The sequence below is a fragment of the Apteryx mantelli genome, chromosome 18 (assembly GCF_036417845.1).
Source record: "Apteryx mantelli isolate bAptMan1 chromosome 18, bAptMan1.hap1, whole genome shotgun sequence".
Classification (NCBI taxonomy): Eukaryota; Metazoa; Chordata; class Aves; order Apterygiformes; family Apterygidae; genus Apteryx; species Apteryx mantelli.
In genome coordinates this window covers 18,274,820-18,286,591 of record NC_089995.1, presented here as the reverse complement: position 1 = coordinate 18,286,591, position 11,772 = coordinate 18,274,820, and the positions used below count along the sequence as shown (strand labels likewise).

Sequence of the window (11,772 nt, the reverse complement as noted above, 5' to 3'; positions counted from 1 at the left end):
GGCTTCGCTGGCGCTGCCGGGGCGCCCCGGTGCGAGAGGGCGGGCGCAGCGAGGGGCGCTGGCAGGGAAGCGGCCCCGTCAGGGGAGCGGCCTGTGAGGGCCCGGCAGCCCCGGAGCCCGGCCCGGCGGCTTTGCCCCCCCCGGCGAGGGCAAACGCGGCGGCTGGGCCCTCCGGAGAGCCCGCTCCGCCGGGCCCCCGCGCGCCCGGCCCGGGCTGCGGCGCGGATTTGCTGTTAACGCGTTGCAGGCCCCGACTGCGAGGGAAAAACGGGCCATTTCGGGCGTTTGTTATGCAGATGCGCTTCCACCGCTCCTGAGTAGCTGCTCGAGGTGCTCTCAGCTGTACGGACTCCTCCTAGCGTCGTGTTATTGCAAATCACGAGCATGCTCTTAGTTTCAGGTACTTTGCAGAAGATATGCCTAAGATTACTCTAAATGGCGTCACCGTGGATTTTCCTTTCCAACCGTACAAGTGCCAGGAAGCGTACATGGCCAAAGTGCTCGAGTGCCTGCAGAAGGTAATTGCTGGGAGGTGCCGCCGTGCTGCTCCTCGCCACCCAGAGGCTCTGGCTCAGCAGTTTTCCCTCTGCTAAACTTAAATTCTTGACCGTGTTACAAGTCAGATCTACAGCAGCTTAGTTCCTAGACGTATTTTAGGTCGTTTACTGCATGTATCTCATTTCTGACTGTGTAAAGGGATTTCTTTAAAAAGGCATCATGATTCAAGTTTACTTTTCATTGTCTGTATACTGCCTTTTTTCAATTTTCTTTGACTTTATTTTATTTGTACTTTTATTTTAGCATACAGTTATTAAAAACCCAGAAATGTGCAAGTGTTGTATCTCTCAGTAGAAATGCAGATAGGATATTTTTGCCTAACTTGGAAAAGGAAGAAAAATTAAGGAAGTAGTTCTTATGTTCATGCAATCTGTCCTTAGATGTTTTGATTTTGTATTGTTAGTGAATTGTACTGTTAGTGTAAGTTGCCATTTTATCTATGATAAGGTAATCGTACCGAATCAATAGCAGATAAGGAAATGTTTTTAACAATAGTTATTTTTGTTCTGGAATTGGTGAACAGGATCTCCCAGGTTCCTCTTTCTTCTGAGAGATGAAATGGAAGCTTAGGCTTTCCTCAGGATCATAGGCAGTGGCTTGATCCTTGCTTGGTACCTTTTCATATTGTAGTAAAATTTCTATGAGCCTATTACATAGATAAATTCTTTTAATGCATTAAATGTGATTTATCACAGCTGTGCAAGCTCACCTGTTATTTAGAATTCAGTTTGTAAAAACGCTTGGAAATTAGAATGTCCGGCAGGGCTAGAGGTTTAAAAAAGGACCTGCTTACAAAGTCTCCTGCCAAAGCTATGTCTGGATTTTGTGATGTGGGATATAGTCATCATTCTAAAGAAAATAAGCATTCTATAAGAATCAATTTATATTTTTTTGCAGTGATTTCTCATATTTGTGTGTCTTTTATGCTGAAATATGATGCATTCTATTTAAGAAAGAAAAATTCCTCTGTTAAATAAAGGATAACAGTTATCTCTGGATTTTAGCTTAAATTTCACTAAGCTGCTTAGAGGTCACAGGTCCTGTATGTAAAAACTTTGTGGGGTATGTGTCTGTTTCTGTCATATGGTATAGTTTACTACATAGTGAATACTTTTTTACTGAGAAAATGCTGTACTGCATAATGATCTATTCCAGTTGAATATCCAAATTACTCTTTTTTTTTTTCTCCTTTTTTCTTTTATTTCCCTTCAATAAAGAAAGTAAATGGCATTCTGGAGAGCCCTACAGGGACAGGAAAGACACTGTGCCTTCTGTGTTCCACTCTGGCTTGGCGGGAACACTTTAAAGACACTATCTCAGCCCGCAAAATTGCACAGCGTATGAACGGAGTGGAACTCTTTCCTGACAGACCTATGTCATCCTGGGGCAATGCTGCTGTGGATGCTGATATCCCAGGCAAGTACATTGTATCACTCCCACTGAACATAAAAATCAGGAATGATAATGAACACTTTTGATTTAGCTATCTCTTACAATGAGTATGTAATCATAAAAGCTATGAAGGCATTGTTTAGCAGCTGAAGCACAATTTCATACTATTTTGTAGATTTTAAAGGTGTTTTACATATTTTTAGTTTTCTTAGAATGTTAGAAATCCATTTAGCTCATTTCTTGTGTGTGAATAGTTAGATGATAAAATTTCTTGCTGTCTCTACAAAGCAAATTGTTACTGTAGCACCACAGAGAAGGGAGGCTAATAATATCTTTAGTTCTTCTTTCTGTGCTAATAATGTTTTTTTTTTTTTTCCCCCTCTATGTGGCAGCTTATTACACTGACATTCCTAAAATAATTTATGCCTCCAGAACTCACTCACAACTTACGCAGGTCATAAATGAATTAAAGAACACAGTCTACAGGTAAATATGATTATGATAATGCTTCTATTCCAAGCAAAAGGGGAGAAACCCAGCTATTTTAATAATTATTTGAATTTGTGTGGATGAAAGTATAAAAAGTTGATACCTACTGAAATGCAGTTCTCCTAATGTGCATGTATAGAACCTGGATTTTTTTTTATTTTTTTTTCCCCCCTCTTTTTTTCCTCCTTTAGTTCACAGCTTCTCTTTTCTTATCTCCTTCTATTCTAGAATTTCCTGAATTCAGTCTGGTTCTGGTTCTCCACTTATGTTTACATCTAAAATTCCTGGGGCAAGGGGAGGACGGGGCATTTTTTCCTACCTCCTTAAATCTTATAAGCTTTCTCTAAACTTGAGACAAAAGAATTCATTAGATCTCTGTGGGGTTTTTTTGCTCAGGGAGAGTAGATTTTTCCAGTTTATATGTGTGAATAGAGCACGCTGTTATTGTTCCTCTGAGTAGGACTGTTTTGTGAAACTCCCATGGTTTTTTTTTGTTTGGTTGTGTTTTGTTTTTTTTTTATTCTGTAAGGCAGTAGGAAGTCATGACAAGGCTGAACTCCTTGGATCAAAGTTAACCTATGAGGAGCTTTGTGTTTTTGCTATGCCAATGTGTTGTAGTTTTCAGCTGTTGACAGATCAGTGTGCTGACTGAACTCTTTGGGCCGGTAGTAATCATTTGCTTATATGCCTTTTTGCAGATATGGTCTTGTAATAAGCAAAAAATGACTGTAGTGCATTAGTTCTTGTCATAATCTTAGTTTAAAAGCTGCTGACACCTGCAGAATACCTTGTAATGGGTGAGAGGGCCCAGATTATTGGGCTGAACTGTCTTAACAGAATCCCGATTTTTATAGTGGATGATGTAAGCTGCTACTCATGACCTTCCACAGTAAACTGCTGCTTGGTACTTCCCATTGTTAATAGAAGAAAGAAATAGGAGAAAGAATACAATAAGAAGAAGGAGAAAGAATACAATAAAGTCAAAGAATATATAGCTATTACAAACAGAGTAGTTTACTTACTATTTCTGATTCCGACCCTTATTTTGTTGCTCCTCTGTCTCATGAGCCCTTTGCATTTGACGTATTATGCCCAAGCTAGACACGCACCACTGTATTTTTCTTTTTTGCCTTATTTTTAACATCATTTTTGCATATTCTGTTTGTACAGGCCAAAGATATGTGTTTTGGGTTCCAGAGAGCAGCTTTGCATCAATCCTGAAGTGAAGCGACAGGAGAGCAACCACGTGCAGGTGAGAACACAGCCTTGCAAGTAGGGACAGCGTGAACATGCAATTTTTTGTTCTGCTGTATGGTGTGTAACTGTTAACCCTGACATTAAGTTCACTACCAGTGACTGTGTGAAAGATGTTTCCATGCATTTTGAGGAACTGGTACAGTTTCTAGTATTGTTAGTGCAAAATTTAATTCTGAGTCTTCAGTAACACTTACCAGCCAGAGAAGGATGTGATTATGTAGAACATGAGTTAAGTTAATAGTTTGCAGTTTACTTTCTGGTCTGCCACTCAAGTGCTTTTCAAGGGCAATAATCATTTTAAAATCATGCTTCTGTGATTGATTTATCTGTTATTTTTACCAGGAATATTAAATATTACACTTTTGAAAAATATTAGTGACAAAATATAACCAAATTTCCTCTTGCCACATGAGTGTTCTGTGCTACATAAGAGTGTGACTTTTAGGTGGACACAGGGACACATGATTTTAAAGCTAAAAAACTGTGACCACCATTTATTCATGCCCTGGTGTTATGGAAAACTGGTAACTCTTCACCTCTTAACTCACCTTTTAGTGCTTGAGAAGCTGTGCTACTCTACTAAAATATACTATATTTTACAGATCTACATGTGCCGAATGAAAGTGATGGCTCGTACTTGTCATTTCTATAACAATGTGGAAGGTGAGCAAAGCCCTGTTTTTTGGAGAGGGAGATCTTTGTGAGACAGGCAGAGAAGTTTGAAGAGTTGGCAGAATCTGCTTCTGTGTGTGTATTTTATATCTATATATATGTATGATGTTTTGCTCTAAGTGTATTTTTTTAGCATTTGTTGTTCAAACAAGGGACTGAGTTGGTGTCTTTCAAGAATAAAATGTTAAGAAGTGGATGAACCTGACTGGGGTAACAACTAGGGCCAAATTCTACCATTTGTAATACAGAATGCAACTGGAATGAAAAACAAACTTTTGCTATTTGCTCAGTGTTCATTAGTTAGAAGGAAGTGAGAAGAATTTCGAGGTTGTAGGTAATCACAGACTATAGTGCTGCCAATATAATACATATGGAAAAAAATGCAATTCTGAAGTATATTGAGATGTCTGCATTGGAAGCAGACATGGTGCCGTAGTATTGGTCATTGGAGAACCCTGGTTCAGATACTGTAATTCTTGTCATCTGTGTTTAACTGAGATGAACTGAAGCTGGAAAAGGAACAAAGAAGTGCTACAAGGCTCCATATAGGAGCACAGAGGCTCTATACAAGAGAAGAGTAAATTAACTTTCTTTGATTAATCTGATAAATTGGAAGTTAAGAAAACTATGATTCCAATGTCAAACAAGTTAGAAGATAAACATCAAGAGGAGAGAGGTATTATTTAGTAGAAGGGATGCTGTTGACGCAAGAACAACTGTGGATAACTTAGCCGTGAAAAAATAAGGCTCGGAATGATGAGAAGATTCTGAATTGTTAGGGATACAAGGTGCTTTGTGGATGTACAGGGTAACCTTGCAGGTAGAAGAAATAAAGATGGCTCACCTAGAAAGGATTACAGTATCTTTGTATGATACCTTTACTTAACCGCGTTGTTGTAATGTTGTAACATTTTTCACAGAGAAGAGTACAGAGAAAGAACTGGTTGACTCCATCATGGATATTGAAGACTTGGTTAAAAATGGGAACAAGCACAGGTAAATGTTCCTCTCTGACCTTCCTCCTCCTCTTTTGTGAAAACTATTTTATTAATATCTTGGTATGAACTTGACACGCACAAAAGTAGTGGAGCAATGACGAGAGCAAAGTGGAGTGGCAAAATACGTTGCACAGAGGCAGCTTTCAACAAATTTTTATGTGCACTAAGGCTTTAATTTCTGTTACACTACTACATGATGAAAACTACAGTATTTCAAGCCTTACTTGTGTAAAGACTGAATCGGATCAGAATGAGGCTCACCTGATTCTCTCTTGAGTAGAGGCTGCCAATATCATTTGATATGGCAAATAGTATTGCAGCTTTGTTTCAGATCTAAGAGGACAAGATGACTGACTTGTGGAGATTTAATAGTCTAGTCCAGCATTCACTTCTAGCCTGAAGGGGAGAAAAGATAATGCACTAATGAATGTCACTCTTTCTCCCTTTCACTGTTTGTTTTTGAGCTGCACAGCTTGGCATTTTTGACACTTCTTTTTATTAGTGTTGCTGAACTAGGCCCATATGAATAGAGCTAACCATCTGCCCTAAAATCTAATGTGCCAGTTTCAACTCATTAAGCAGTTGATTAGAAATTCTTGAGAGTCTGGAATATAACACATGTATGTAGAGTATACTTTAATATTTTTGCAATTATTACTTTATAGTTTGTGTTACTTTTTTTTTTTTTTTTTAACAGAGCTTGTCCTTATTATCTCTCTCGGAGCCTGAAGCAGCAAGCAGATATTATTTTTATGCCTTACAACTATTTACTGGACTCAAAGGTAATATATATCTGTATTTTTAAGTGCAATTGTTCTTCTGTTGATCTTGTATTGGCTTCTAGTGGATAAACTCTAAAGAAATGATGCATAGCAAACAAATGCATTGTGTGATATACTTCAAAACTAATAAAAATCCAGTTCAAACTCAGAACCATAGTCCCTTTTGTATTTTTCCCTGTAAAGTTCTTCTTTCCCACAGTTAAATGTTTTCTGCTTGTTTTTCTTGTTTGTTTGAAACTGAGCTCTTGCAATGTTACAGAATTAGCTTTGCAGAATATGACACCCTTCTTGTTCGGTTATATTCACCTTCTGAATGTAAGTCTTCAGTCACATACTGTACAGTGCTTTTGCACACATTCTGAAACATTTTTGTTTCTGCAGCCACTAGAAGTCACCTGGCCTCTAGAATAAGGAAATCTGGTTGGTAGAAATTGAATGTCCCTCTTGGGGATAGTTGCTGGCTTTGTAAAAGCTGCTTTAGTAAATTGTCCATATTTCATGAATAGAAAGTGAAACCTTTGAAATCTCTGAGGAAACAAATCTGCTGACATCTTCATACAAATCAGAATAACTAATGAATCACAGTAGAAGCTAGATGACAGCCCGTTGTGTTTTGTTGTTGTAGCAAACATTTAAAAAATTAAAAAAAAATTCTCTGACTACCTTAAGCAAGGAAGCATAGTGAAGTGAAATGATAGAGTACTGTCTGGGGCGTTGTCAGAACATCCTCTTCTTGCAAAGATGAATTTATATTAAAAAAAAAAAAAGGCCAAAAAAGTCTCCTTCTCACCCAAATCCCTATTGGCAAAAGTAAAGACTGAAGTTTAATTCTGATAAACTTGTGCATCCTAATATGGTACAAATGTTTTCTTCTTTATTACCATTTCAGTTGTAAACTCTGGAAACTTTTATGTGATGCGTTTCATCGCTTTCATTTCCAGAGAAAACAGTTTTGTGATTTACATTTTAGATAGCCACAGCAATTGTTTGTTGTTTCCCAGGAAAATTATATCCAAAACATATCAAAATCCAAATCTTTCTAATGAGTCAGTTTCTCAGTCAATCAAATCTCCTTTTCTCTTTGACCTTTATGCCCTTTACACTCCTTCTCTCTTTCATCTTCAGAGCCGGAGAGCACACAATTTGGACCTGAAGGGGACTGTGGTAATACTTGATGAAGCTCACAATGTGGTAAGTTACTTGTTCCTGGTCTGTTGCAATTTTTCAGACTTCATCCAAAGGGAAAAACAGACCAGTGTCCTATTATAAATAGTCTGTAAAAGCTGTACTCAGCTATTTCAGTTGTTGATATTAGTTATCATCAGAGTTTCTAGTTTCCATGACAGTTAAAGCTTTGTAAGTTTAAATAACAGTCCTTTGACACTACTATGATTTTCTGCAAGGTGTTAGTTTCCTAAAGGGTGGCTCTCCAAGTTTATGAGGGTGCTGGTTTTCTTTCTTTAGAGTTCTCTTCCAGGGTGTAAGAAAATGTGACAAGACCCTCTTTTGAAGCTCAACCACATCAGCTGTTCAGGTGCACTAGGTGGCAAATGTGCCTTCTTGTCATATTTCCAAGTCTTTTCTCATCAGGACAAAAATAACATACTGCATCAAGAGACCTTCCTCTTAGCTGGCTCAAAACTGCAGTTCTTTGCTTAGATAATGAAATGTGAAGGAACCTTTGAAATATGTTCCCTTTATTCTACCAAATGAACAACCTCCCAATGGGATTTCTGCTAAGCAGCTGTGAAGTTTGTTTTCTGATTGCATGTTTTTGTATCGTTGTTTATCAGTAAAAAGGCCACTGGAGGGTGTGCTGTTTTTGATTGGAGGTAGTTGCAGAATTGCATCCAGTATGTGGATGCAAAACAACCTTTTCTGTTGAAAAATGAGTGGAAAATATGTGATAGGTTGTTTTTTTTTTCCCTTTGTAGCATTTTAAAAATATTAATTGTTGCCTGAATGTGGAAATTAATCAGAGTTGCTATTCCACAACTACTCATTTTGCAGTAGTTCTCCCATGTGAATGTCCCTTTTCCAACTTATTAATTACTCTGAAATAAAATTGACTTTGTCCTGAATAGAATATTGACACATGAAATGAATTCAACATAATTTTTTCTTTAACTTATTTCTTAACAGCCATTGCAGTCAATTTTTTGTGTAGTTGAGCCCTTACTATTTCTCTCTATTCCTCAATTTTTTTCATGAATAACAAATTTATGACAAAGCAAACTGACAGTTTTCAAGGTCACAGAGTTTTGTCAAACTGTTCAGACCATTACGTCACTACTTTTTTTTTTTTTTAAGGAAGTTAATATATTTCTTTCCTTCCCTATAATAATATTTGTTCTCATATATATGTCGTCCCAAATTTTGCATATGGATAATATGTATTTGCGGCTTTTTTCCTTCTTTTCCCCACTTTTATTCTTTGTCCCAGTCTTTGAATGTGAGATCACGAGGGGCAAGGACCATGTCTTCATATGAGCTAATATAGGAATATCAGTATTTCCTAAGTGTGAGAGGGGCTAGGGATAGCCCTTTTGAAGGACAAAATGGTTCTGTAATTAATATTTGCTACGTAGTTTGTCACCAGGCGGCAAACTACTTGGTAAGTGCGTAAGAGAAACGAGGATGTCAAGAAAATTTTGAGTAGCAACATTAAGAACACGGAGGTCTATTAAAAACAAAAGGGGTCTTAATGATACTGACTTACTACTGGATGGAAATGGTAGAATTGCTGATCATGTAGAAAAGGTAAAAGTATTTGCCTAATGTCTGTGCTACATTTTGGAAAAAGAGAGATGCCCAGTAACAGTCATGGTCTTCAGGTGTTTTGAAAAAGTTCTCTGGCCTGAGCTGGAGATCAGATAGGAAGTCAAGTCTGATTGTGAAGCTGCCTGACCAAACAGCATACTGTACAGTCTGCATAATACTTCCATTCCTTGATATTCTAGGAGAAGTTGTGTGAGGAGTCGTCATCTTTTGACTTGACACCATATGATTTGGCTTCGGCAATGGATGCTATAAATGTAGTACTGGAAGAACAAGCCAAAATAGTTCAACAGAATGAAATAAATGCTGAATTCAATATGGAGATGGCCAATTCAGGTGTGTTAATAGCCATAAACCACTGTTTCACTGGGATTATAGGGTGTCATTATCAAAGATAGGAGAATAACTTAGTTTCCCAGGAAAATTGATTCTGGTTAGTAGATAAATTATTGTTATTTAGTAATACTGTCAGACAAGTATGACAAGATATGGTCAAACCAACATGACGTTAGGGGTCATAAAAGAGAGCAGTGAGTGGAATACAGATGTCTTTCCCCATGTATGCAGATGCAGCCTTCATAGCTATAATTTCTGGAAAAGCATAAAGAAACTAGAGAATGAAACAGATGAAACATCCTCTTTGAAATCATTCCTTTCTTCAACAGGGCTGAACATGGATCTTGAAGATATAGCAAAGATAAAGAGTAAGTATTTTTTGTTTGTGTTCAACAAAATTGTTGATAGAATTTCAAAAGGTGATTTGGACAATGATTATAAACCAAGTTCATGTAGCCTTTCCTTTGACATCTGCACATAATGGAGAAACGCATGGAAGTTCAAGCTGCCTCCTTTTTTCAGAAGAATTTATGAAATGTTTAGCTATAGAGGGTTTTTTCCCCAAAAGGTGAGACAGTTGACAGGTGAATGCATCTTTTTCTTTGCCAGAAGTTTCCCCTTGTTTTCTAATCTTACCAGTGTGCTGGCGATATATTAGTACCATCATTCTGCTGTAAGAACTTGATGCTACATGAAGTTCATATTGAGGACTTGATGTTTCATGTTTACAAAGCATTTCCAAGAACAACTTTCTCCATCTGTAGAGAGAAAGGAGTTTAACATTTATCTATGGTATTTCATAGAAGCACTGCAAGCTTCAACTAAGAATTGAGATGATAGAAGTTCCTAAAGTTTAATACAGATATTTAGAGGTGATATCTAGAAAATTGTTTTCATTCATTTTGGTTTGTTTCCAGGATCAAGAAAACAATAGGTTCCTATTTTTGGTCACAGCCTTTGTAATAAAGTGCATTTGTAAAAAAGTGATTCAGGTGAGTCCCAGAAGTGAATTTCTGTGAGCCCTAACTTTTTTTCCTCTTGGTTTCCTTAAAGAAATTCTTCTTCAGCTAGAAAATGCTATTGATGCCGTGGAACTGCCACTGAATGACAGTGGAGTCACCAAAGAGGGAAGGTAAATGTATTCTCTTCTTGTTAAGATGTTTGCATGTTAAAAGAAAAACAAACTCTGGACCCTGTGCAACTAGCTCTAGTGTGAGTTTCTTGATAATGAAAGTAGTTTTGCGTATTTACATAGCAAACCTGCAATGGGACAAATAACAAGTGTTTAAAGGGTCTATCAGCAGCTGTTAGGTTTGGTAGTACTATTCTAGCTTCTGGGAAAAGTGTTTATTCAAGCTTTTGGGTTTACCTAAATGACCTTTCTGTAGCAAACATTACTTCAGATGGGAGTTCCATCAGAAGTGTTTCCTCACTTAGTTTAGTAGTATGATGCTTCAAATATAGTATTATTCTGTAGTAATCGAGAATCAGCTTTGCAGTTTCACTGTTTACTCATGGTACCATGTCACTGTGTTAGAAGCTGAAGACCACAGCCCCTTTAAAACCAGAATTTTAAAGAGTGGAAACTGTCTATGCCAAGTGTGTGCCTATCCGGTATCCTGAACTAGAAGTAGCTCCTCACTTTGCTGCTATCTAATTTTGATGTGATTCAAACAGAGGTACTAGTGCTGCTGTGATTTGGTTTGAGATACCTTAGAGCTTTGTAAGTCTGTTTCTAAACTAATGCATATTGTACATTGTAAAGAAATCATGGAAATTATTTGTAAATCAGTTTCTAAATTAATATGTATTGTGTGTTGTAGGGAAATCATGGAAAGTGTTTGCAAAAGATGTGGTCAGTGTGCTTTCAGTCATGTCAATATTGTCTGCTATCTTTATAACCAAATACTTATTTATATTCCTGTGTATTCTTCTTCCTCATGAAGACAAGAACATGTTTTGCTACTAGGAAGTGTAATTGTTGTTACAAAAGAATAATAGTAATGGTGTGCATGTGAGTATTTACAGGGTTTACCCATTTGTGTTTTTTCTTTGTAAATTGCAGCTACATCTTTGATCTGTTTGCAGAGGCCCAAATAACATTCCAGACCAAATCCTCCCTTCTGGAGTCACTTGAGCAGATTTTACAGTTTCTTTCAGGCCGTAAGTGTGAACTTGAGTTGTTTCAGTCAGCCATTGCAGCTCCTTTCCCTCTAATGTCAACAATTGGGAGCTTGCATGTTTTGGGGAGAGAAGGAGAAAGGGATCTTCATTTGGATTTAAATGTTAGAAGTTTTAAAATCTTAAAATCTGTTCCTAGAGACCTGTGTCTTTTTATTAAAACTTGCTGGGAGGTCCCAGTGCCTCTGTTGAGAAATATGTTTTATGGCCATTCATGTAACAGAACTATTTTTAAGTATTGCTTTGTGTCAAACCTGATCATGTACATGCATGTATGCACGTGGAAGTTTTGCAAATAAAGCTGTTCTTTTTCAAAACCAGCAAGATTG

General features: G+C 37.4%; 1 protein-coding gene across 1 annotated transcript in view; it reads left to right on the top strand.

Moving 5' to 3' along the window:
* Nucleotides 1-339: 339 nt before the first annotated feature.
* The window catches only part of RTEL1 (regulator of telomere elongation helicase 1), a 53,465-nt gene continuing 42,032 nt past the window's right edge, over nucleotides 340-11,772 (top strand). The window contains exons 1-12 of the mRNA XM_013953211.2: nucleotides 340-518; nucleotides 1,776-1,974; nucleotides 2,343-2,436; nucleotides 3,610-3,691; nucleotides 4,299-4,359; nucleotides 5,289-5,364; nucleotides 6,064-6,148; nucleotides 7,274-7,339; nucleotides 9,109-9,262; nucleotides 9,592-9,630; nucleotides 10,316-10,394; nucleotides 11,328-11,425. Coding sequence (XP_013808665.2) covers nucleotides 417-518; nucleotides 1,776-1,974; nucleotides 2,343-2,436; nucleotides 3,610-3,691; nucleotides 4,299-4,359; nucleotides 5,289-5,364; nucleotides 6,064-6,148; nucleotides 7,274-7,339; nucleotides 9,109-9,262; nucleotides 9,592-9,630; nucleotides 10,316-10,394; nucleotides 11,328-11,425 — 1,135 coding nt within the window. The 5' untranslated portion in view covers nucleotides 340-416. The remainder of the gene's footprint in view (nucleotides 519-1,775; nucleotides 1,975-2,342; nucleotides 2,437-3,609; nucleotides 3,692-4,298; nucleotides 4,360-5,288; nucleotides 5,365-6,063; nucleotides 6,149-7,273; nucleotides 7,340-9,108; nucleotides 9,263-9,591; nucleotides 9,631-10,315; nucleotides 10,395-11,327; nucleotides 11,426-11,772) is intronic.